This window comes from Triticum dicoccoides, chromosome 6A, assembly GCF_002162155.2.
Source record: "Triticum dicoccoides isolate Atlit2015 ecotype Zavitan chromosome 6A, WEW_v2.0, whole genome shotgun sequence".
In the NCBI taxonomy this organism is placed as follows: domain Eukaryota; kingdom Viridiplantae; phylum Streptophyta; class Magnoliopsida; order Poales; family Poaceae; genus Triticum; species Triticum dicoccoides.
This window is the reverse complement of record NC_041390.1, coordinates 105,560,348-105,587,823: the sequence shown is the minus strand read 5'-3', so window position 1 is coordinate 105,587,823 and position 27,476 is coordinate 105,560,348. Positions and strand designations below refer to the sequence as shown.

At 45.4% G+C, this 27,476-nt stretch overlaps 2 protein-coding genes and 1 pseudogene across 2 annotated transcripts; 2 read left to right on the top strand and 1 right to left on the bottom strand.

Annotated features, from left to right (window-relative positions):
* Positions 1–3,700: 3,700 nt before the first annotated feature.
* Positions 3,701–6,660, top strand: LOC119315329 (receptor-like protein 2). Its single transcript, XM_037589971.1, has one exon. The coding sequence runs from the start codon at positions 3,921–3,923 to the stop codon at positions 6,054–6,056; it is 2,136 nt and encodes a 711-aa protein (XP_037445868.1). The 5' UTR covers positions 3,701–3,920; the 3' UTR covers positions 6,057–6,660.
* A 10,831-nt stretch (positions 6,661–17,491) lies between these two features.
* LOC119315330 lies at positions 17,492–20,487 on the top strand (annotated as a pseudogene).
* A 676-nt stretch (positions 20,488–21,163) lies between these two features.
* Positions 21,164–22,506, bottom strand: LOC119318971. The gene has a single exon (XM_037593509.1). It carries the CDS (start codon positions 22,113–22,115, stop codon positions 21,237–21,239), a length of 879 nt encoding a protein of 292 aa, XP_037449406.1. The 5' UTR covers positions 22,116–22,506; the 3' UTR covers positions 21,164–21,236.
* Positions 22,507–27,476: the final 4,970 nt, after the last annotated feature.

The following is a 27,476-nucleotide window of genomic DNA, read 5'->3' as shown; positions in this document are numbered from 1 at the left end:
CAACTTACATGTCATGATTAAGAAAGAAAGAAATGAATGTAAAAAAAGATGGTTGAAGAAAAATAAGGTTAGGCAAGAAAGGATTACTACTATGCAACAATTGTTGTCATATAGAGATAGATTTATGGTACCTGGTGTCAGAAATTGACTGAAAGTGACTTGAGCTTGGCCTTGTTAAACAGGTACAAGAAGTTTATTCAGCTTGAAAAGCCTTGCAGGCGATGCCCTGTCCTCTTATTCTAGAAGAAAAATACAACAACAGATGAAACATGTGTATTTCCTGGACAGTTAGGCAACTTGACATCAGAACTTGGGCAAGTGTTGATCAAAAGTGAAGCAACTGTGTATTACCTCGTTAGATCCGGTCTTTTGACATTTTTCTTTTGATGGTTGTTCCACGACAGTGTCTTTCTTAGAATTTCAATCACCATATGTGGAAACACTCGAATTGCTGTTGATGTCCAACAGACGTTTGCCACTGGCAGCAATCTCCTTTCTTCCTCAACGCTGGTACCCAATAAAGGGTGTGCTTCTCTGGCCCTGCAACAAGAACACGCAACAAGTTAAAAGAACACACAACAAGTTTATTGAATCTTTTTTCGGACACACCTCGTGATGATCTTCAATCACATGTAAGGGATCAGCATCACGATTAACTGCATAATGATCTTCTTGAATGCCATTTTTGCTTGGTTCATCCATTAGTTCCTACTACACAAAAAGAAAAAGAGTGCATTCAGATGACTTTCTGGATATCGTCTCTCGGATACTGGCAACTCACATACCAATTCCAGGCAAGTAAACCCAAAAAAACAGGCGAATCGCCTTCCAATGCGCACTGAAAAATAACAAAAACATGACTCATCTGAGGCATCTGTTGTTGTTAACGTACCCAGATCATCATGGACAAAATCATCTGAGGCATGTGTTGTCGTTGACATGAGGCGCCTCAAAAATGAAAGCACGTGGCTGTAAAAAACAGGGGGGAGAATACCCCCATTCGGCACCCCCAATTAAAAAAAATCCCAATGTAGCAAAACAAGAGATAAAACATACAATGATAATGTGTTGTCACATTTAAACTTCAAGTATAAAATTACCCCAATTATTATGAAATGTTAAGGAAAATAAATGAAGAGCAAGGTTCATGTGTTATTTGAGGCAACTACATACAAAATTTGAGGCAATTATTATGAAAAAATAACAAACACATGGAGACTACTAACCAGTATATGCACCACATATAAAAAATGATTGAAAGGTAGCAACTCGTATTGGGTTTGTAGGCAATTTCCATAGATAATGTAGCAACCTCATCAGCTTGCTAGCCGAATTAAAATAAATAGCGAAAGTCAGGAGCAACTACAACTTGGTTTGTAGGCAATTTGCATACAAGTTTCAGGCAAATAAATGTGGACCTATATTATGCGGAACATCAAGTTGTGTTGTGTCCCATGGACAAATGCTTTAGTTATTGCAGGCAAGTTGTGCTCTAATCTAAGCAAATTGCATATTATATCCAAGCAAACCAGGTTTTCTTTAGAGAAGGGATTAAAAGGCAGCAACTCATACTGGGTTTGTAGACAATTTCCATAGATTCTGCAGCCAACTCATTAGCTTGCTTTCCGAAGAAAATAAAATAGTGGATACAAACAGCCCGTCGACCCATTAAGCAAGTCCAATAGCAGGAACAAGGCAACTACTAACAAAAAAATCATGCAAGTTTGAGCAAGTCCAATAAAAGAAATGAGTATAATAGCTCAATATCATTGTTTTTAAGGCGTCCTGCATTGGACGCTTAGGCGACGCTTAAGCGATAAGGCGCCCGGGCAGCGCCTTACAAATATGCCCGCCTTAGGCGTCGCCTAGGCGCTAGAGCGGGTGGTGCTCGCCTTAGGTCGCCTTACCGCCTTAAAAACAATGCTCAATATAAATCTTGTTTTCCCCGCTTTATTATATGCTGTAATCACTTGGACACAGATAAGCAAATATCTATCAAGTTCTCATACATGACACATGTATAGTGGCTAAAAAAGAATTAGAATGATAACGAAACAACAGATTACTTAATAATGCAGTCTCTTTTTTGCCATGTGTTATGAATATAATCATAGTAGAGAGTTTATACTTGCTACTATCATCTCTCCGAACTATCACAGCAGATCAACCCAAGCCAATGCACCTTGTGCTAAGAAACATCATCACGCATAGGGGAAGCACAATTACAGAAATGGAAGGAGAGAAAGGAAAAAAATACTCCTTTAAATTGCAGCCATCACCAGCAACAATTCAAGAGAAAGGCACCAACACCATCATCCACCTGCTACCTCGGTGCAATTTTTCTGCTCCAGACCTCCAGTTCAAGCTACAGCCAGCACCTGTACACGGTCACAAGTAAAAGTTCAGACATCGGAGCTGGGGCAGCTGTAGGATGCAGCAGGAGATAGCAGTAGGGAGAAGGAGGTGCACCAGCAGCTAGCAGCAGGAGGTCGAGGCCATCCCTGATGTGGCCTGCGGCGAGATGCTTGAGGCCCACTTCCGCTGTGTGTTGTTCGTTCGCGTTTCCCTTCGCTCCGTAAAACCCGACCACGGAACACCTGGCGATCGGGATCCCGATCGGACGGCTCGTAAGGGTGTGTGCTCAAGACCTCTAAATAGCAAAGCTTTGCTTTAAAGAATTTAGGTTGTTGTATAATAATAAGATCAGAATATCAAGAAAATGACATAGTGCACATGACGTGGATACCTTAATTATTGATTAAACTAGTAAGTGACAGTGATTCTTGTTAAGTCTTAGAAAAAGAATAAAACCTTTATTACAGATTAGATGAAATGGCACAGCTTCTCATCCAATAATTGGAAAAGAGAACAACATACACCACTTGTTTACTGTGCATGGTAAAGATTAGATGCCACAGAATTTCAACCTCCTGCTGATTCAGTTGCACCCGGTTTAAGGAAAAGGATGTAGCTGTTCGACAAATAAGTAGGAAAATAGTTTTGACCTGCTCAAGTCAAACCCAATCTAACCCCTGTAGGCCTGCTACATACATGATGTTGCTGTTGTGGGTAGGTGTGCATAGCTTCTGCATTATCTTTTCTTTATGTATGAATTGATACCGACTAAATGAAACTAGGAAGATAGGACAAGACTTTTGGGGAAATCATTTGACCAAGCTAGCTCGCACGGCATACACCCTGCCAACGCAAGTGAAGGGATGCTGGATGCTGAGAACGTGCACACTTGAAGAGCTAGTCGAGGCCATATGATGATCGCTAACAAATTATTCCATCAACCAACTGCACTGGCCAGTGGCCACTTACTGATCGTAGTTACAACAAATTATTTCATCAACCAACTGTAGTGAGTACTGACCACTTACTGCTGATAGGTATTTTAACTATAACTGCACCTATTCCATCAACCTAATAATGCAAATCAAAATTGTAAGAAAATGCAAAAAATGTTCAGTAAACACCCCTTCACCTACCTCATGTGCTCTTCTCCAAATCATGTACGCGAATGCGTCCATCACAGATCACATCTCGCGAATCTGCCAACAAAAAATAGGGATCATCACAAGGTGAATTTTCTCTTCTGCCACCAAATGTCAGTACCTCAGGCATAGCAAAACTGGTAGGAGAAATGGTCAGATTAAGTATTAACACATCAACGTCCTCGGAAGTCAAACTTACAAATAAACCACATTAGATATGCAACATCAGCTAACCGTTGAGGTGTTGACCCAAATTTTATTTTCATCACTGCTCACTACAACCAGACCGGATCAAACAAACTAAAGAACAGAGCAGGTTGTTCCTTTCCCGTCTCGCTCTTTCTTCATCAGATAGTTTGGCACTTCATCCTTACAGACAAAAGCTTAAGCCTGTGGTTTCCAAGCTAGATTCTCGAGGAAACCATGCATCCACTCAGTCACTCACACAGGAACGGTTTTCCCGTTCCTTTCTTCGGTTTGGCTCTTGTGCTACTGGTTTGCTTGGATTCTCCCACCAGTTCCTGCACAGACCAGGAGAAGAGCTCCCTACTCCAGCTCCTCACTGGGCTCTCGAGCGATGGCGGCCTCACAGCATCATGGCAAATCGACACTGACTGTTGCACGTGGGAAGGGATCACCTGCAACCAAGATAGGACGGTCACTGATGTTTCGCTGGCATCTCGAGGCCTTAAGGGGTCCATCTCGCCGTTCCTTGGCAACCTCACTGGCCTTTTGCGCCTCAACCTGTCCCAGAACTCGCTGTCCGATGGGTTGCCACTGGAATTAGTGTCATCCAGCAGCATCCTTGTTCTTGATGTCAGCTTCAACTGCCTGACAGGAGGCCTGAGTGAGTTGCCATCTTCAACCCCTACACGGCCTCTACAGGTACTGAACATCTCAAGTAACTTTTTTACAGGTAGGTTTCCATCCACAACATGGGAGGTGATGAAGAGCCTGGTCGTGCTTAATGCTAGCACCAACAGTTTCACTGGGCAGATACCCACTACGCCCTGTGTTAGCGCGCCATCTTTTGCTGTGCTTGAACTCAGTTTCAACCAACTCAGTGGAAACATCCCTCCAGGACTTGGTAATTGCTTGGCGTTGAAATTCCTCTGTGCTGGCTACAACAACCTCAATGGGACACTTCCAGATGAACTCTTTAAGGTCAGGTCATTACAGTACATCTCGTTACCTAACAATCGGTTACAAGGAGCGCTAAATGGCATCATCAAACTCACAAATCTTGTCACCCTTGATCTTGGGAAGAATGAGCTCAGTGGAAATATTCCAGATTCCATAGGTGAGCTGAAGAGATTGGAAGAGATCCATTTGGGCCACAACAACATGTCAGGGGAGCTGCCATCAGCTCACAGCAACTGCACAAATCTCATAACGGTTGACCTCAAGGCAAACCAATTCAGCGGAGAACTTACCAAAGTCAACTTTGTAAGCCTGTCCAAGCTAAGAAAATTAGATCTTGTTTTCAACAACTTCACTGGCACAATTCCAGAAAGCATATACTCCTGCAGCAAGCTGACTGCACTAAGGCTATCTTACAATCATTTCCATGGCCAATTGTCAGAAAAGATAGGCAATCTGAAGTCTCTCCGCTTTCTATCACTTGTTAACCTCTCCCTTACAAATATCACGAGAACACTTAAGATCCTTGAGAGTTCCAGGAGCCTCACCACCCTTTTTATTGGGTTCAACTTCCTGCATGAGACCATGCCAGAGGATGGCATCATTGATGGTTTTGAGAATCTTCAAGTTCTTTCTATGAGTTATTGTTCAATGTCTGGAACAATACCTGATTGGTTATCAAATCTCACAAATTTGGGGATGTTATTTTTGCAAGGCAATCAACTAACTGGGCCAATACCTGACTGGATTAGCACCCTAAACTTTCTCTTCCATCTAGACATATCAAACAACAGTTTTACAGGGGAAATTTCAACTGCCTTAGCGGAGATGCCAATGCTAAAATCAGATAAGATTGCAGCAAAGGCCTTCTTTGAGCTGCCTGTTTATGTTTTCAGTCCATTTATCCAATACATCAATGCTGGTGCATGTCCGAAAGTGCTTAATCTAGCCGTCAATAAATTCACTGGTGTGATCCCGGGGGAGATGGGCCAATTAAGAGCACTCGTTTCACTTAATTTGAGCTACAACAAATTATCAGGAGAGATCCCAGAACCAATCTGCACCCTCACGAATCTGCAGATGCTCGACTTGTCCAGCAATCATCTTACTGGTACAATTCCGGCCGCACTAAACAATCTGCACTTTCTTTCCAAATTCAACATTTCTAATAATGACTTCGAAGGCCATATTCCAACTGCGGGCCAGCTTAGCACGTTTCCAGATTCTAGCTTTGATGGGAACCCAAAATTGTGTGGTCCTATGATTGCAAACCATTGTGATTCAGCAGAAGCGGGTCCAGAGTTCATCAACACCGGCAAAGAGATTGGCCGTAAAGTCACCTTTGCAATCGCCTTTGGTGCTTTCTTTGCAGTAGGAGTCCTATATGATCAGATGGTCTTAGCCAGATATTTTGGCTAAAACCTTGTAACTGCTATCACTGCCCAAACCGTTACGTGATCTCAAGTAGTTCCCAGTTCAGCAAGACCATGTCAGTGGCTCCAGCCCTAGCAAGAACAACATCCCTTGTAAACCTGCTATCTTGAGTTAGTGACGTTTCATTGTTGTACTCCATGTAACAGAAACATGATTAGCAAGTGAGCAACGTTAACAGTGAGCATCATTGTACTCCATGTAACTATTTGTTCAGTATTTACTTTGATTTTTTTTATCAAAGAAGGGCTTCCCCCTTCCGATTTTCATTACTGAAAACCAACATCGACCAAAGTATTTGCCAGTATTTACTTTGATACCTATGCATAGGGTGATGAATGTTTCTTTTGATAGTTGACCAGAGGACATATAATGAGCAAAATCGCCAACGCGCACATAAGCAATCTGCAGTCTGGCAAACTGAAATCTGTAACTATTTGCAGTCCAGCAATCTGCAGTGAAGGAACCTAAAGCTCGATGCAGAAAAACACGCGCTGAGAGAAAAAATTGTGTAACTATTTGCAGACTCGCTTTGCAGTCTAGCCATCTAACTCCAACCCAGGGTCGCAATTATCCAGAGAGGAAAAAAACGCGCTGAGAGAAAAATTCAGAAATGTCAACGAAGCTAGCACTACAATGTGGAATTAAGCAGCTGCTCCCTGGTTTCCATAATACCTCGGTGAAGGGCTCACGGTACGCCGGGCCTTGGTCGAATCTCCCATCCCCTGCCTGCCTGGCCTCCTCGGACCGACGGAGGCGGGACACGAGCCGCCGCACGCCGCCGTCCTCCAGCGCGCTTAGCGAACCTGGAGCAGCCGGCCCGCCGCCACGCCGGGTCGCCGCGAGTCGCTGCATCCCCCTCGCCGGGGAGCTCCGGGAGGGGGAGGCTTGGTTCGATTTCTGCCTGGCCTCTGGGCTCTGGCCACTGGAAGTGGGACTGCGGGAGCACCAGTGCGGCGGTGCGGCCAAGCCTCGAGACGCCGGCGCACTGAGTTGGGCAGAACTCAACGTTGGGCCTTATGGGTGCAATATTTGGGTTGGCTTGCAGATAACAGTTTGGGCTGGCTTCATCTTGGGCTTCAAATTGGGTGGGCTTAGAGATGCTTCAATGTAGATAAAATTGTACTGCATTCCCCTAATAAAAGATAAAATTGTACTACATGCCTACAAAAAGATAAAATTATTTCTCAAAAAAAAGAGATAAATTTGTGCATGTCCCTCAAAAAGGAATAAAATTGGATTCTCCAAAAAGGGACAAAATTGTGCGTGCTCTTTTTTTGTGGGAAAGGAACTTTCATACTCAAATAGGATGCTTACAATCAGCAGCTACAATGGTAGCAAAACCTCTAGGCCTCCTTTGGTTTGTTGGAATTTCATAGGAATTCTAGAGGATAGGATTCTTATAGGATTTTTTTCCTTTAGAGCCCTTTGGTTCATAGGAATGGATTCCTATTCCTATATAGGATTGGTTCCTATCCTTCACATTTCATAAGAAAATAAAAATGAGCCTAGACTCAATGGAAAATTTTCTTTGGTATCAACCAAATGACATCTCGTTTCCTATTCCTACTCATAGGATTTGAGATACATGTCATCCCATTTCCTACAAAATTCCTATTCCTACGATAATCCTATCCTATGAACCAAATGAAGCCTAGGGCACTAGTAGAAAAATGGTCAAACATGAAGCGCATTAGTGCCAGTTTGAATTTGAGCCGGCACTAATGTGTACATTAGTGCCGGTTCCAACGGCTAGCCGGGCCGCTCTCATTAGTACCGGTTCATGGCAAACCTTTAGCACCGGTTCGTGCCACGAACCGGTACTAAAATGAGTGGTGGCAGGATGTTGTCAGTCCGGGGCCCCTCTAGCACCATTAGTACCGGGTCATATCACAAACCGGTACTAAAGGTCGTTCTACATAGACCCTTCGTCCACCCGAGCTCGCTCTGTTCTTCCCCTTTCTCCTCTCCTCTCTGTTCTTTTCCCTCTTCCTCTCAAGCTCATCACATATTTTGCCCAAGATTAGAAGGCCCCCGTCCATTCAAATGATCACAAAGGTTAGCAACTTTTTCCTTTCATCTCTCATTGCTAGATTAGCTCGTGCAATGCTTTATATAGTGATTGATTTTTGAGTTTAGTAATTTGGGAGGAATTATATATATGTGCTAGTATTTGATTTATATGCAATTTGAGGTCAAAAATAACAATTAGTTTGCATATGTAGGTGTGGTTTACTTAGTACCTTCTAAATCTCCGTCGTAACCACCGTCGATCGCTCGCAACGTCCCGTCGCCGGCACCACCTTGTGGTGAGCCTCTTGTTCATGAAGTTTTATATAAAAAAATTGATATTTGTGTGATTTGGATATATAGTTACTCGTATAATTATCTTACCCATACTTTGTTTGTTATACATAATGCCATGGTTTTGATATCCGTCCCCGTCGGTCCTCGTCCGGGTTATGATTCGGATGTGGTATATTCTCTTTTAAAACTATTCATTGCATTTCATGTTTATGACAAATTATGCCCATCAAGTTGACATAAATATTTGTATGTAGGAGGTAGTTGAACCGGAAATTCCAACCGACCCTATTGTCGAGAGGTTAAATTTAGTTGAAAGAGAAAACGAGGATTTGAAGGAAAAATTAAAAAGAATTGAGGGGGAGAAGATGGAATTGGAGTTGCATGTTGCCGATGTCGTCGATGATCACAAGATTAAGATGGAGAAAATGCGCTTGAAGATTAGAAAGATTAGAAAATATGCCATTCATAGTGAGGCTTGGTATCATTATACTGTTGGATCAATTGTTACCTCAGTTGCAATCTTGATCACATTTGTTGTTGCATTTAAATTCTTTAGTTAGAGAGTTATTTGTTTGTTGCATTTAAGTGTTGTATGATCTTTATGTATGAACTTTATGTATTGTATTAATTTGATGTTTTCGGTGCTGTGTATTGAAGATGAGCCGGCAATGGATGTATGATGACCGATGCTCTCCCGAGTTCATTAATGGCGTGCGTACTTTTCTGCTTGCGGCTGAGGCAAACAAGCGAGCAGATGGTTTTATGCATTGTCCATGTGCTGGCTGTAAGAATGGTCACAATTACTCTATGTCAAGAACCATTCACGTCCACCTGTTTGAGTCCGGTTTCATGCCCCACTATAATGTTTGGACCAAGCATGGAAAAAGAGGGGTTGTGATGGAAGACAATGAAGGAGAAGAGGACGACGACAGCTATCCTGGCCATGGGTTCCCTGAATACAATGATACAACAATGAGGGAAGAAGCTGAGCCGGTAATGCGGGAAGAAGCTGAGCCGGCAATGCGGGAAGAAGCTGAAGAAGAGGCATCGGATGAGCCCGTTGATGATCTAGGTCGGGCCATTGCCGATGCAAAGAGAAACTGTGCAAGTGATTTAGAGAAGAAAAAGTTGCAGCGCATGTTAGAGGATCACAAAAAAATGTTGTACCCGAATTGCGTAGGTGACAAGAAAAAGCTGGGTACCACACTGGAATTGCTGCAATGGAAGGCAGAGAATGGTGTATCTGACAAGGGATTTGAAAAGTTACTGGTAATGATAAAGGATATGCTTCCAAAGGACAACGAATTGCCCGAGAGTACGTACGAAGTAAAGAAGGTTGTCTGCCCTCTAGGGTTAGAGGTGCAGCAGATACATGCATGCCCTAACGATTGCATCCTCTACCGCGGTGAGTACGAGGATTTGAACACTTGCCCGGTATGCGGTGCATTGCGCTATAAGATCAGCCGCGATGACCCTGGTGATGTCGAGGGCGAGCGCCCCAGGAAGAAGATTCCTGCCAAGGTGATGTGGTATGATCCTATAATACCACGGTTGAAACGTTTGTTCCAAAACAAAGAGCATGCCAAGGCGATGCGATGGCACAGAGAAGACCGTAAGAAAGATGGGAAGCTGAGAGTACCCGCTGACGGGTCGCAGTGGAGAAAAATCGAAAGAAAGTACGGGAAGGAGTTTGCAGATGACGCAAGGAACGTATGGTTTGGTCTAAGCGCGGATGGCATTAATCCTTTTGGGGAGCAGAGCAGCAACCATAGCACCTGGCCTGTGACTCTATGTTTGTATAACCTTCCTCCTTGGTTGTGCATGAAGCTGAAGTTCATTATGATGCTAGTACTCATCCAAGGCCCTAAGCAACCCGACAACGACATTGATGTGTACCTAAGGCCATTAGTTGAAGAACTCTTACAACTGTGGAATGGAACAGGTGTACGTGCATGGGATGAGCACATGGGGGAAGAATTTGACCTAAAGGTGTTGCTATTCGTGACCATCAATGATTGGCCTGCTCTCAGTAACCTTTCAGGACAGACAAACAAGGGATACCGCGCATGCACGCACTGTTTAGACGATACCGACAATATATATTTGGCTAATTGTAAGAAGAATGTGTACCTGAGACATCGTCGATTTCTTCCGAGCAGGCATCCCGTAAGAAAGAAAGGCAAGCATTTCAAAGGTGAGGCGGATCACCGGACGAAGCCTCGCCACCATACTGGTGCTGATGTATATGATATGGTCAAGGATTTGAAGGTAGTCTTTGGAAAGGGTCCTGGTGGACAACCTGTTCCGAATGACGCTGACGGATGCGCATCCATGTGGAAAAAGAAATCTATATTTTGGGACCTGCCCTATTGGAAAGACCTAAAGGTCTGCTCCGCAATCGACGTGATGCACGTGACGAAGAATCTTTGTGTGACCCTGCTTGGCTTCTTGGGCGTGTATGGGAAGACAAAAGATACACCTGAGGCACGGGAGGACCAGCAACGTATGCACGGAAAAGACGGCATACATCAGGGTCATGCAAGCTACGCTCTTACCAAAGAAGAGAAGGAAATCTTCTTCGAATGCCTGCTCAGTATTAAGATACCGTCTGACTTCTCATCGAATATAAAGGGAATAATAAACATGGCAAAGAAAAAGTTCCAGAACCTAAAGTCTCATGACTGCCACGTGATTATGACGCAACTGCTTCCGGTTGCATTGAGGGGGCTTCTACCGGAAAACGTTCTACTAGCCATTGTGAAGCTATGTGCATTTCTCAATGCAATCTCTCAGAAGGTAATCGATCCAAAAATCATACCAAGGTTAGAGAATGATTTGGTGCAATGTCTTGTCAGTTTCGAGTTGGTGTTCCCACCATTCTTCTTCAACATCATGACGCACGTCCTAGTTCACCTATGCGAAAAGATTAACGTTTTGGGTCCTGTATTTCTACACAATATGTTCCTCTTTAAGAGGTTCATGGGAGTCTTAAAAAAATATGTTCATAACCGTGCTAGGCCAGAAGGAAGCATCTCCAAGAGCCATGAAAATGAGGAGGTCATTGAGTTTTGTATTGACTTTATTTCTGACCTTAAGCCGATTGGTGTTCCTGAATCGCGGCATAAGGGCAGACTGGATGGAAAAGGCACGCTAGGAGGGGAACAAATAATATGTATGGACGGACATTCTCTCACTGAAGCACACTACACAGTTCTACAGAATTCCACTTTGGTGGCTCCGTATATGGATAAACACAAGAATTTGCTACGCTCCAAACACCCGGAGCGGTCTGATGACTGGATTACACGTGAACAAACCAGGAGTTTCGCCAGCTGGTTGCAGACACGTACCATGCATGACACCTCTATTGAAGATGACCTGTACTTGTTGTCCTAGTTACCATCTTCAAATATAATGACTTTCAAAGGGTATGAGATAAATGGTAATACATTTTACACGATCGTCCAAGATAAGAAGAGCACCAACCAAAACAGTGGTGTCCGCTTTGATGCAGAAACCAAGACGGGAAAGGAAACATATTATAGTTATATACAGGACATATGGGAACTTGACTATCGACGTGGTTTGAAGGTCCCTTTGTTTCGGTGCAAATGGGTCAAAATGAAGAACATATCCATGAAGATGGCGGACGCCCTTACTTTTACAAATCCCCCTGAGGCAACCTTCCATTGCAACCCGATTCCAGCGGGCTATGCTCGTGTCTTGGTTGATGAGGTGGTGGACCAATATTCGGGGCTAGAGCTTGACATTCCTGGAGGTGACGATGAGCACATATTAGGAGAGGCCAACCATCGTATCATCATATGAAGAAAGGATTGCATCATCTTTCGAAGGCCACCGGCACCACGTCATCCGACTCCTCGTCGCAGTCCGCCACCGAGTCAGCAGACTCCCGCTCCTCCAAGTCCACCAACGCGTTAGGCCACTCCTCCTCCAAGTCCGGCACAGCTTCAGGCCACTCCTCCTCCTCCAAGTCCGGCAAAGCGTCAGGCCACTCCTCCTCCAAGTCCGGCACAACTTCAGGCCACTCCTCCTCCAAGTCCGGCACAGCTTCAGGCCACTCCTCCTCCAAGTCCGGCACAGCTTCAGGCCACTCCTCCTCCTCCAACTCAGCCACGTCAGCCGTCTTCGCCGGCTCAGCAATTACGAAAGAGAGCCGCCTCAGCTATGGTGCGTAGCGGTACAAGTCGAGGTAGTACTGGAGGTACAGACGGACGATTTCAATATGGTCCAAGCCTCGCGCCTCTTCCGCAGAGGCCTTACGACAAGTCCGAGGAGGAAAACGTAGCCATATCGAAGGCCGAGGTGGAAGCCCATTTTGCACCGGAACCGCCACCGCCGCCAAGGGAGAAAGTGCCTGTGGAAAAGATTGACCACTTCATTCGTATGGCTAGAGCACCAGCTCCCAAGTCTATTGACACAGACTATGAGCGCCACATCAAGAAGTTAAATCGAGCATGTCTACAGAAAGAGGCGAGCTCGAGCTCGAGCAAATCAGCTGACAAAAGGAGCGGTAAAACTGTTCCCCAGCTGGGAGAACAGGCGGCGCAATCAATTCCCCCGCTTGTTGTGCCAACAACACATGAGAGTAGGCGCGCCCAATATTATTGTGGGCAAACCATTAACATTCCCGGGGTGGGCGATGTGGTAATAACCGAGGAGCATATTACGCAGGCTGAATCGATCGGGATCACTGTTGGACAACTCCTCGATATCGAGCCCATGTCTCCGACTAGAGAGGAGGAAATAAAATGGAAATATGCTCGGGGCCAACCTTTGGTCGAGCCAGAGGAGGTCAATAAACTCCCAACGAGAATGTATGAATTGCATCAATGGTACATGGACATTACCAAGATTTTCAATCGAGAGTCCCTCATGGTGAATGTCAACAAGGAGCATTACTACCATGAGAAAGCTGTGACCGTTGAGTATTCAGAACTATTTCAGCTATACAATAAAGACGCACTCGACAAATCTATCGCCAGTTGCTATTGTCTATAAGTGATTTCTTTCTGTAATTTAAGTCTCAAGCTAGCTGTAGTGATCATTTTGATCAATCATTACCTGTAATTATCCTCACTATATTCTTTTCTGTGATATTATGGAGGATGAAGATTTATGAAATGAAAAAATGTGGACGCTATGGCATTGGGTTCGTTGACCCAAATACCATTAATGAATACACATGGAAAATAGATCCATATCACGAAAAAAATGTAGAGGAAAGCATGCTATAGTTCTTCAAGGAACTCAAATACAATGAAAATATACTACTTCCTTACAACTTCCAATGAGTCACACTGTCTTGTACTACAAATTCTGTTTTTCCCTACTAGCTATAACTACATGTTTTTGCTTACATATGCCCGCTTAATTAAGACATGCAAACGTGTGTGCATGCAGATTTCACTGGATCTTGTTAATCATTAAAATTGATAAAGGAACAGTTGAAGTACTAGACTCACTACTTAAGAAAGCAAGTGACTACGCCATCGTGAAGGGGATAGTCAACAGGTAATTTCAATCATTATTAACTATATCTCGGCCTATTTAATTAGTTCGTCATTTCCTGATAATAACTATTTAATAACCCATTTATTCATTTTCTTTGTCGGCGGGCAGGGCTTGGGCAAAGTTCATCAGGGCCACTCCAGGCCCATGGAAACAAAATCTGAAATGGTACCGACCCAAGGTAAGTAATTAAGTAGTACTAGCTAGCTGCCATCTCTTTAATTGTCATGCTTGATTAACTATTATCTGATCAAATTTCATTCTCGTAAAGGCCCTGAAGCAGGCGCCGGGAATGATCTATGTGCATACTACGTTTGCGAGAACATTCGCATGATGGCGTCCGAAAGGAGCAAATCTCAAAGACATGAGTGAGTACGATATCGATTGTCAGAACACTATTCACAATTTTTACACCATTATCGATATCTAGTCACACAACTAATACACATGTATATTGATCTCCTTCTTAACAGTTCAAAGAGGTGCGGGACAAGCTCCTAGCACAGGACCGCATAGAAGCAATTCAAGAGGAAATATCGGGATTTTTGCTCGACCAGGTCATAGATCCCAAAGGAGAATACTATTACTCGCTACCGCCCCCATGAACCACTTCCAATTGTTATCGTGCTCCGAAGGCACCAATTAGCTAGGCTAATGCCACTGGCTCCGAAGGCGCCTATGTGTGAATTAATTAATGGTGGTTGTGAGACATTCGATGATATATATATATATATATATATATATATATATATATATATATATATATATATTATGATCGGTTCTACTAGAAATTCTATTTATATATATGCATAACGTGTACAATATGTAGTATCGTAAAATACCAGCAAACGAAAAATAATTAAATGGAAAACACAAAATTAAATGAAAAAGAAATCATAAACCCAAACCCCCCCAACCTTTTAATACCGGTTGGTGACACCAACCGGTACTAAAGGTCTCCCTGCCCCCGAAGCTGGCTCGTGCCACGTGGTTGCCCTTTAGCACCGGTTCATACTGAACCGGTACTAAAGCGGGGGGGAGGGGGGGGCTTTAGTGCCTACATTTTAGCGCCGGTTACCAAACCGGCACTAAAGGGCCTTACGAACCGGTGCTATTGCCCGGTTCTGCACTAGTGGAGTATTGCCAAGCCAACATAACAATATCCTCGGGGGGATTGCCAGCCAGCATACAATATGATATTGTAGGAGTGTGACTAACAACATTTGCATGGCAACTTATCTTAGCCAAACTTATTGTATATGTCCCTTTTGGTCGTCCACAAATGATCAATTTCAATTTTTAAGAAAATGATCGGTTTCTGACAAGCTTTTTTCCTACTAATAAAAATAGGCTGACAAGCTTTGCAAATAGTGCTAGTGTTTTGAGTATACACATAAAAATTCTTTTATTTTACTTTTAAACTAATGAAGTTGGTTCCAAGATATGACACAAGTGTGCATTTACACGCAATGATATACACCCCTATAATATTAAGTGTATATACAAATTGGTTGCCTTGTATTTAGCCCAGCTGAGCTAGAGAAAAGTTGGTATGAACCTTTTCTCGCTAACCTAAGCTAGTTGCACTGTTGTATGAACTTCTGGGAGTTGACCTAGACTAACTCAACTGTACATATCTTAACCTAGAGACCACATATGTGCATGTAGAAGTCAAAAATAATTTAGAATTTCATACCAACTGAGAGATTGAGATTGATGTCTTGTGTTTCCGGCAAGTTGTTTAACTGAGAGATTGATAGCTCTAGTAACAAAAAAATGACAAGTCCCGCAATAGATATTGACAAAGCATGACACTCTCAAATGAGCTACCTCAACTAAGCCCAGTCCAACTACTACCTAGAAAAAGAACACATGCCCATTAAAATTACCCCCTTTTTAATAACCTTTTAGAAGTTATACTGATAGGTGTTCTGATCACCAAGTCATACTAAATATATTAAATCCAACAGCGGTCAATTGAAGTAGAGAGGATAAGCTAATTATTTTTACTTTACCTTTTTTATACTAAAATCGCCTTTAGCCAGTGTGCAAAGGGTTCATCTCTCTACTCGAGACCTGCTTTCCCTATCTGAAGTTCATCTTCACCTGTTTTGTCTTTTTACAATGAATTTTTTGATGAGATCACAATCTTCAAAGAAAACGACATGCCCCTCAGCTGACGATCATCTCCTTCCAAGTGGGGAACAATGACTCTCTTGGGTGGACTTTTTGCACAAAGCAATACTAAGAATTTGAGGTGGACTTTTTGTACAAAGCAGTAAGAATTCGAGACCTCCACAAAGTCGTAAAGTGGTACACGTGCAGTCGTAATCTTCAAAGTCTGTTGTCATGTTTTTGTACGTCATAATGATCAGAGTAATTTGTAAGAGAAGATTGCATCTGAGTAGCAGCAAACCTTAATAGCATCGACGCTTGATTTAATAGGAAATGTTATTAGTCACCTGTACAATGATCCATGACATATATGCACTCCATTGAAATACAATGACACTCTACTTGACACAAAATATTATTAGCCACTCGACTACCAGTGAGACACCGGTACTCGACACTCGACTTAACACTGCATATTATTAGCAGCTCAGAAGAAAAAAAAATAGGCCGCGTCATAATGACATCACCGAAAATTTCAAACAGAAAATATATAACAAAACTGACAGAATCCGAATGGACAGCTCTTTTTTTTTGTTTAGGAAATGGCAGTTTAGTATGCTTTCGGAATGTACAGTTTCAGGAAACTGTCAAACAAAAATATTCAGAATGGACAGTTCCGTTCGCACGCTCTTTCTTCACTAGACCGTTGCTAGTTTCACCACGACACCGTGCATCCACTATTTTTCACACAACAAGTACACTAAGAATTTTAACACATGGATTCATTTAGCTTGGCTCTGGTGCTGCTGCTCTCTTTGGTCTCTGCGACCAGCTCCTGCACCGAGCTGGAGAAGATCTCCCTTCTCTAGCTCCTCGCCGGGCTCTCTCGGGATGGCGGCCTCACGAGAATCCAGCAGCATTCTATTGAAGTTGAGAGAATAAGCTGGAGCAAATTATTTTGACTTTACCTTTATTTGACTCTGAAATCGCCTCCAGCCACTCTCATTCCATGTCCAAAGGGTTCTTCTCCCTCCTCGAGGCCTTCTTTCTCCTTCTAAAGTCCACCTTCACCCATTTGGTCGTCTTAGTGAGATTTTGGTTGATGTCAAATAATTATAACTCAAAAGAAGAGAATCAGAGATGAGCTTCTACGTAAGCGCTCACAGACACATGCCCGTCAACTGACGATCGTCTCCTTCCAAGTGGGAAACTGTGACTCTGTGAGGTGGACTTTTTGTACAAAGCAATAAGAACTTGAGTAGCTCCGGAGCTCTCACAAAATCCTAAAGTGGAGTACGAGTGCAGTTGCAATCTTCAAAGTCTGCTGTCATGCTTCTGTACGTCACAAACAGAATAATTTGTAACACAGTTCCGTTTGCACGCTCTTTCTTCATTAGGCCATTGCCAGTTTCACCACAATACCGTGCAGCCACTACATTTCATACAACAAGCACACCAAGAATTTTAGCATGCCTCCATTTAGCTTGGCTCTGGTGCTGCTGCTCTATTTGGTCTCTCCCACCAGCTCTTGCATCGAGCAGGAGAAGAGCTCCCTTCTCCAGCTCCTCACCGTGCTATCGTGGAACGGCGGCCTCACGGCGTCATGGCGGCACGACACTGACTGCTGCACATGGGAAGGGATCACCTGCAACCAAGATAGGAAGGTTACTGATGTTTCACTGGCTTCTCGAGGCCTCGAGGGGCCCATCTCGCCGTTCCTTGGCAACCTCACCGGGCTTTTGCGCCTCAACCTGTCCCGGAACTCGCTGTCCGGTGGCTTGCCACTGGAGTTAATATCATCCAGCAGCATCCTTGTTCTTGATGTCAGCTTCAACCGCCTGACAGGAGGCCTGGGTGAGCTGCCATCTTCAACCCCTGTGCGGCCTCTGCAGGTACTCAACATCTCAAGCAACTTGTTTACAGGCAGTTTTCCATCCACAACATGGGAGGCGATGAAGAGCCTGGTCGTTCTTAATGCCAGCAGCAACAGGTTTACTGGTCAGATACCAACTACACCATGTTTTAGCGCCCCATCTTTTGCCGTGCTTGAGCTCAGTTTCAACCAACTCAGTGGAAACATCCCTCCAGGGCTCAGTAATTGCTCAGCGCTGAAATTGCTTGGTGCTGGCTACAACAACCTCAGTGGTACACTTCCAGATGAACTCTTCTAAGGTAATCTCGTTAGAGCACCTCTCATTGCCTAACAATAGGTTAGAAGGAGCTCTTGATGGCATCAGCAAGCTCACAAATCTGGTCACCCTTGATCTTGGGGGGAATGAGCTCAGCGGCAATATTCCAGAGTCTATAGGTGATGTGAAGAGATTGGAGGAGCTGCATTTGGAACACAACAACATGTCAGGGGAGCTGCCAGCAGCTCTAAGCAACTGCACAAATCTTGTAACAATTGACCTCCAGGCAAACCAATTTAGCGTAGAACTTACCAAGGTCAACTTCGTAAGTCTGTCCAATCTAAAAAAACTAGATCTTCTTTCCAATAACTTCACCGGCACAGTTCCAGAAAGCATATACTCCTGCAGCAAGCTGACTGCACTACGGCTATCTTACAATCCTTTCCATGGTCAATTGTCAGAAGAAATAGGCAATCTGAAGTCCCTGTCATTCCTATCACTTGCTAATAACTCTCTTACAAATATCACAAGAACAATTCGGATCCTAAGCAGTTCCAGGAGCCTCACCACCCTTTATCTTGGGTTCAACTTCCTGCATGAGACCATGCCAGAGGATGTCAGCATTGATGGTTTCAAGAATCTCCAGGTTCTTTATATAAATCATTGTTCATTGTCTGGAAAAATACCTGATTGGTTATCGAAGCTACCGAATTTGGGGATGCTATTTTTGCAAGGCAATAAACTAACTGGGCCCATACCTGAATGGATCAGCAGCCTAAAATTTCTCTTCTCTCTAGATATATCAAACAACAGCCTTACAGGGGAAATTCCAAGTGCTTTAATGGAGATGCCAATGCTAGAATCAGATAGTACTGCACCAAAGGTATTCTTTGAGCTGCCTGTTTGGAACAAGAACCAATTTCTGCAATACCTCACGCCTAGTGCTTTTCCTAAAGAGCTTAATCTAGCCATGAATAATTTCACTGGTATGATTCCGGAGGAGATCGGTCAGTTACAAGGACTATTTTCACTTAACTTGAGCTCCAACAGATTATCTGGAGAGATACCAGAACAGATCTGCAACCTCACGAACCTGCAGATGCTCGACTTGTCCGGTAATCATCTCACTGGTAAGATTCCAGCTGCATTGAACAATCTGCACTTCCTTTCCAGATTCAACATTTCTAATAATGACCTGGAAGGCACTATTCCAAACGCGGGCCAGTTTAGCACATTTCCGGATTCTAGCTTTGGTGGAAACCCCAAACTGTGTGGCTCTATGGTTGCAAACCATTGTGGTTCGGCAAAAGCAAGTTCAGTTTCCATTGACCCCATAAAACAGATTGGTAGTGAGGCCATCATCTTTATGACCGCCTTCTGTGTTTTCTTTGTAGTAGGAGTCCTATATGATCAGAAAGTCTTAGCTAGACATTTTGGCTAAAACCATGTAACCGTTATCACTGCTCACAAATGGTTAATATTTGTAAATATCGAGTTTAGAAAATAAGAACATTTGACTCTGCAGTCCAGCAAAGGGAATCTACAGGGAAAGCACACAAGAGGCGCTCCAATGATATCTTATGACAAAAATGCCATTTTTCGTCTCCTTTGTAGCCTCTCCTGCCTAAAGCTGATTAGGTAAAGAACATTTCTTTCCATTCTCTCCTAGCTAAAGCTGATTTAGCAAGAATACTTCTCTTTAGTGATAACCAGAAATAAATCTTGATTTTCAGATGTTTAAATTACCATGTGTAAAGAGCTAACCAGAAGCCTTGCCAATCAGACCAACTTTGTGTCCCTGTTGTTGTCAAGTGCACCCCTGGTGCAGGCTGACTTCATTTCTTCCTACATAAGTAGGGTGTATCGCCCAAAAGCATCCTCCTGAACTGCTAAAGTAAATACGTTAGATATATAGACACCGTGGAACCACTAATTTCAGAACAATCATATACAGTTTCATGTCAGAATTATTTTTACTGATTCTCCCACGAGCTAACAGCACGGTGCATAAGAAAGCAAGTAGGCACAAAATCTATTTTTGATTGTGAATATGCATCAAGAAGATCATGTGACAGCAGATGTACCATGGAACCTGAAAATTTTGCATATGTGAGCACCAAATGTCATATAAAAATATCAATCAACTTCAAATACAAAACAAATATGTCCATAAGTTGGGGGATTTCAAGCAGGTCAAGCAAGGTACTGTGGTTGGCTAGGCCTGGTTGAGCTTCCCCTCTTCCAAAATCGGCTGCGCTGACTCGACAATGTTAAATTTCGTATCTCCTCTTCCTACAATAAGCTGCGCTGACTCGACAATGTTAAACTTCATTTCCTACTTCCAACATGGCATGAATCATATATGAATAGAATTGTATTGGGATGGCGTAAAGGCTGTGTCAGGAGATGTGGAAAATTCACCTTCCACTTGCATAATTCGGTTTCCCAGTGTTAGTGAGAGACATTGATTCAACAGACATGATGGCTGGTCGGCGTGCTATTGTGGCTGCGGGCCGGGCTCCTAGCAGCAGCAGCAGCCGGCCATAGCCACCGCTGCCGCAGGCCGCTGGGTCGTTGGCCCCAGGTTGAAGTGCACTGCCACGGGTCAGAGCTTGAAGATGGCGAGGAGGGCGAGCGGCGGTCGGCGGCGTTGGGGGAGATCTGGCCGCTGGGCGACGTGAGACGCCGCCTGCGGGTGAGCCGGGGGCCGCAGCGACGGGGAGAGCCGCCGGTTGTACGCCGACGCGGCGGGGAGGAACGCGGCGACAGATGCGCCGGGTCAGCAGCACCGCCGGAGGGAGAGAGACAGATATGCAGCCGAGGCGATGAAGCAGTTGGACGGAGCTCATCCAAAGGATGGCGACGCGGCCCAAGGTGCCTGGCCCAGAGCTTGGCCCTGGAAGGAGCCTGTCGTACTTATTTGCAGAACACGATCATTTCATTCCACCGCAGATAAGATCAGTGCCAACCTCAGGAATAAATGGTGGCAATTGTATTAATCATGTCCACCTAGTTACATACTGAAAACAGCTTCAATCTTGCTGATCAGTATACTCCACCTAGCTACTACATACTGAAAGTGGCTTCAATCTTCTTGCTGATCAATGAGCATCGGAGCGACTAGTCTAGCTAACACTTTAGCCACCTTGTGCTTATAGAGGAAGGTTGGCATGGGCAGCTCGCTCGGGTCCGGCGACATGATGAAGGTCGGCATGGGCAGCTCGCTCGGGTCCGGCGACACCATGAATGTCGGGCCAGCGAACAAGGATGCCTCCGAGTCCACCTCCATCTTAGCCAGAGCCTTCGGCTTCTTCTCGGGCCGGTCCATCAACGGAGCGAGGCCAGCGAAGGGTGCCACCACGGTAGGAGGGGTCGGCTTCTTCTCCGACGTCACAGGACCAACAAAGAGTGTCGCCTCCGAGTCTGCCACCATCTCAGTCGTAGGCTCTGCTTTCTTCTCCGACAGGTCGATCGACGGAGCAGGGCCATCGAAGGATGCCACCACCGAGTCTGCCACCATCTCAGTCATAGGCGTCTCCTTCTTCTCGAACCGGCCGACTGACGGCGCCGGGCCGACGAGGAGTGATGCCTCCGAGGCTGCCACTATCTCGGTCGGAGGCCTCAGCTTCTTCTCGCACCGGTCGACTGATGGCGTACGGTTCGCCGGCCTTTTCCAGTTCTCCCTCGGCATCTCCCCGCGGCCGAAGCGCTCGACGCCGCCGTTCAAAGTCCCGACACGGCGGAGCGTCTTGTCAGTGAGCCAGCTGGAGCTCCGGAAAGCACGTCCGGGAAGGTCGATCTTGTCTCTGATCCAGCTTCGGCTCATAGAGGCACGTCCAGGCTGCTGCTTCTTGGTGTCCAGCTCTACACGAGCCGTGTACACCGCCGAAGGAGGCGTCAGGAGGAGGCAGCGCGCCGGGGTAGGTAACAGCGGCGGCAGAGTCGCAGCGACATGGCTAGCCATCTCTGCAAAACAAAGAGCGCAGCAAAGAACAGAGAGACCAAGTGATTGCACAGACAAAACAAGTAATACTAGAACAATTGCGATGCTAAAATTCAAATGATCGGAAAAAAAGGAGAGAAGCTCGCCGGATTCTTTGCTCGCCGTCGCCGGGTTGTTAGGTCGCCGGGAGAACCTCGCGCGTGATCAATCAAGGAGGCGGCTTGCTCGTCGGATCGAAGAAAAAGTGCGCAGCCCGGCTGATATAGATCGACCCCCGAAACCCCGTCGCGTAGAAACCACGCAATCCGAGTTCGACTCGTAACCGCCGCCGCCGCCGCCCGTGGTCCAACCGCCGGAGCCACCAGCGACGCACCGTATCCGGTCTCTCCTCCTCTTCGTCGGTGGCCTGGACCCCACGCCTCGAACTTCTCCAGGGCGTCCCCCGCGGTGGCGCGTCTGCACCGGCATCCCGCCGCCGGGTGCCATCCTTACCTTACCTCGGCATCGCGACCGTTGTGGGCTTGTGGCCGCGGACCTCTGCTACCGCGCCGGCGCACGAGTCGCAGCTGGAAGAGCCCCGGAGAGGGACCAGAAGTAGCGCAGCGGCGAGATGCCGGCCAGGGTTCTCGCTTTCCTCCTGCGCTGATCGCTGGTCTTCCTCGGCGGCTGCAGCTGACTGCTCCACGGATGGAGCCTCCAACCTTCACAAAGCCAAGCACGCGACGAGATCAGCATCATCCTCGCCTACTTCCTATTCGTGGGATTCCTCGTGGCTATGGACAAAGGTAAGGCAATTGGTGCGTTTGTCAAGTGTTTGATGAAATGCATGAGAAGCAGCTACAGATTGAAGCTACCTCAGCATGAAATTCCTCCATTTCTTTGCTTGCAGGTGTTTCAAATGTTCCATGTGGCCTTGGCATATGGAACAAATTCTGGGAAGTTCTACAACTTCTTGTATCTCTGAATGAAGTTTATCGTCTTGAATCTTCAGAAAACAACTCAATATTTGAAGTGCTACGATAGACATTCATCCAGTGTCCTGTTGCATGCCCACATATTCTCTCTCAGTTACTAACTTGTTTGGACAGATGAATGACAGCCAGCCATTGAATTCCTCCTGGGAAGTTCTGTCACCGATTGGATCTCTGGAAGAAGAGTTTCTTCATCTTGTGCTTTCAGAAAACACTTGTTAGCGGTACTGCAATTATTATGCCTTCTTTGTATCACCATATATTGTTTGTCCTGTTGAGAGCAGAGTAAATTGCATTTTTGCTGTATTGTCTTGAGAGCAGAGTAAATTGCATTTTTACTGTCTTGTCTTGAGAGCAGAGTAAATTGCATTTTTGCTGTATTGTGGTCATTGTATATGTTGAAAGTTTATTAAGTAACCCTGGCTATTGCTCTTTATTTGCAGCGCTCTGGATACCATCCTCCTGCCGAAATGCAGAGGCTTTTAGGTATATTGAGCATACTGCAGGAAACAAGACGAGATGCCGGAGATTCGTGGGCATGGATGGGTAGAAGATGATGTGGTTTTAATCAACTTTGAGCCCTTTATCCTTCTGGGGAGTTTTGAGACTGTGATATGCCATATTGAGCAGCTACGCGTATCTCTATATACTTGTAGTTTGACTCATAACAATTTGGATAATTTTTGTCCTGTTCCTTGAACAATTGTACACTTTGGCGCCATCTATATACTTGTAGTTTAAGACTGGGATATGCCATATGAGCAGCTATTCATAAATCTACATCATTGTATTTTTTCAATTATGATATTTTGGATAATTGTGTCCTGTTTGTTGAATAATGGGTTGTATATGTGATAGTTTTGACCAACAAGTGTATGTGCTGCTTGGTTATGGGAAGATCTTTATGTCCATTTTTCTAATGAGGTTGCCATATAAGCGGCTATGTATATATCTAGATCATTGTATTCTGAATAATTTTGTCCTGTTCCTGAAACAATTTCACCCTTCGTTGTCATCATTTCCTGGAGTTTTGAGTCTGCACTCTGTGCCACTTGTACTCATTGCTGGTCATGTTTTGTTGTGCTATTAGAGTGATGGTATGGTATAATAGAAGTGCATGCATGACCACATAGAGTGGCGGAGCTATGCAAGAAAAGTTGGATGGGCCGGCACAAAGGAAACCAACTATTTTTACCCACATGACCTAGTTTACTCTCAGTCCTACATTGTATTTGCTATGTGTTGGGCGGGCCATGACCCATTTTCCCAACACATAGCTCCGCCAGTGACCACATATATATCACTTCCACGGGCCATTGGCTGTGTAATAATCTAAGTAGTCCAACGTTGTCTTTCTCTACTGGTTCATCCCTCGCAAAATAGGGAAACAAACTATTTGTGAGCCCCGCAAAAGACGAACTCTTTTTGTTAGAGAAGGAAGATGAAAAACATTGTGTTCAAATAAGTTCTTTTTTATTTCTGATGAGTTTTTATAATAGATCTGATTCATTTTTGCAAAAATGTAAGTTTTTTAGGGGATTGTGTTCAAGTAAGTAACTCTATTCCATTCGTTGCATCAGGTACATTTTTTTTTGAGAAAGCCTCATCCCACTTCATTCGACAACAATGGTCAAAGGAATTGTTACAGAATCATGTGCGTAGCCAAGCCACACATGCCCACCAAATCTAGGTACAGAGAAAATTTAGCAAAACTATCTGCTTCATAATTTCTACGTCTAGTCGTAGATAAAATGGCATGACTCAAAATCATTTCTTTCTCGCGTTCAAATTCATTATCACCGCACCACTTGTGTTGGAAATATGAGCAATTTACCGAATGATTTTATTAACAGAAATACTAGATAAAGCATGACTAATATATTAGAGATAAAACAAGTCATGCGTTCGGACAGAGAGAAGGTAAAGAGAATTTCATATATGAACTTGAACTAAACACATCTAGCGTTCGGACAGAGAGAAGGTAAAGAGCATCTGCATATATGAACTTGAACTAAACACATCTAGAACAGACACTAGATGAAATTGCATATATGAAGTAGAACCTAACACATGTAGGACGGAAAGTAGAGCAAAGAACTGTGTCATGACATCTAACAGAAAGAGTAAGAACACATACGAGACAGCAGCAGTGGAAGTGCTGGACTTGGGGTCGGTGTCCTCGCCTTCCATGTCGTCGAGGAGATCGTGGACGTCGGGGAAGAAGTCGTCGTCGGGGAAGTAGTCGTCGGCGACCGGATCGTCCGTGATGAAGCAGCCAGTAGTCGCGCTGAGCGCTCTCCAAAAACCTTATCACCCTTCTCACGTACATGACTCAAAAGGTGCGGTTTCGGAGGCCTACTGTCTCGACCTGCGGTGCACGCCGCAAGCCGGGATGGGGAAGATCGTAGCAGCAACGCAGTGCTCAGGAACTTGTGGCGAGAGGAGGAAGAGGTTCTGGTGTGTCTCTCTGGGAGGAGCGACCTCCCTTTTATAGGCACAAGAGAAGGAGGCGAGAGGGCAGCGACGGGAGGCGAGATGAAGAGACGGAGGCGAAGCGAACAGCCAGCAGCCGAAGGGCTGCACCGTTCGCATTCGAACTCCACTTTCGCAAAAATCTTTTCAGCTTCCGTGTGACCTTTCATATACCCGTAGTGCGTGGCAAAAAATTAGATATTGGCTCGGCTCATTCCCACAACCTGCGGCACGTCGTGACGAGGCGTGGCGTGGCGAAGCGGGCGGCGGCGGAGGAGCGTGTGTGGATATCCCTCTTGTTCTCATGCTCATACAAGTGGGGAAAGAACCTCCCTTATAAGGAGGTCCAATTCCCACTCAACTAGCAATGTGGGTGAGGGAGTCCTGGATTAGGGAGTCTCCGGACAGCCGGACTATATCTTTCGGCCGGACTGTTAGACTACGAAGATACAAGATTGAAGACTTCGTCTCGTGTCCGGATGGGACTCTACTTGGCATGGAAGGCAAGCTAGGCAATACAGATATGTATATCTCCTCCTTTGTAACTGACCTTGTGTAACCCTAGCCCTTTCTGGTGTCTATATTAACCGGAGGGTTTTAGTCCGTAGGACAACAGACAATCATACCTTAGGCTAGCTTCTAGGGTTTAGCCTCTCTGATCTCGTGGTAAATCTACTCTTGTACTACCCATATCATCAATATTAATCAAGCAGGACGTAGGGTTTTACCTCCATCAAGAGGGCCCGAACCTGGGTAAAACATCGTGTTCCCTGCCTCCTGTTACCATCCGCCTTAGACGCACAGTCCGGGACCCCCTACCCGAGATCCGCCGGTTTTGACACCGACATTGGTGCTTTCATTGAGAGTTCCTCTGTGTCGTCGCCGTTAGGCTTGATGGCTCCTACTATCATCGATAGCGATGCAGTCCAGGGTGAGACTTTCCTCCCCGACAGATCTTTGTGTTCGGTGGCTTTGCACTGCGGGCCAATTCGCTTGGCCATCTGGAGCAGATTGAAAGCTACGCCCCTGGCCACCAGGTCAGGTTTGGAAGCTTAAACTACACGGCCGATGTCCGCGGAGACTTGATCTTCGACGGATTCGAGCCTCTGCCTTGTGCGTCAGGCGGTCACGATGAGTACGATTTAGCTCTACCATTAGACAGTGTTCAGGAGATCGCACCATCAGCCGCTCTGACCCTCAATTTGGAGCCAGTTGCGCCGTCCATGGACGGGTGGATGGACCCCGCCACGGAGGCCTTACCCTCAGCGGCGATCGAGCCGAACATCGACCTTACCTTGCACGAGAGCCGTATTGTTAAACTGCCAGATCTTTCGCCGGCCACGAACTCCGAACCGCCTGCGCCCGTTCCTATCGAATCCGATTGGGCGCCGATCATGGAGTTTACCTCCGCGGATATCTTTCAGCACTCGCCCTTCGGCGATATACTGAACTCATTAAGGTCTCTCTCCTTGTCAGGAGGATCCTGGCTGAACTATGTCCGGCAGGACTGGGATGCGGACGACGAAGAAATTCGCGGCCCACCCACCACCCACTTAGTAGCCACCATCGATGACTTAACCGACATGCTCGACTTTGACTCCGAAGACATCGACGGTATGGACGACGATGCGGGAGACGAAGAGGAACCACTGCCCACAGGGCACTGGACAGCCACCTTATCATACGATATATACATGGTGGATACACCCAAAGAAGGCAATGGCGACGAGACAGCGGAGGATGACCCCTCCAAGAAGCAACCCAAGCGCCGATGTCAGCGGCGCCGCTCTAAGTCCCGCCAAAGCAAAAGTGGTGATACCGGCACAGGAGGTAATAACACTCTAGATAGTGCCGAAGACAACAAAAACCCCCTCCAGCAAGAGTTAGAGCAGGAGGATGGAGGAACCAGCCCTCCTGAGAGAGCGGCAGATGGAGAAGC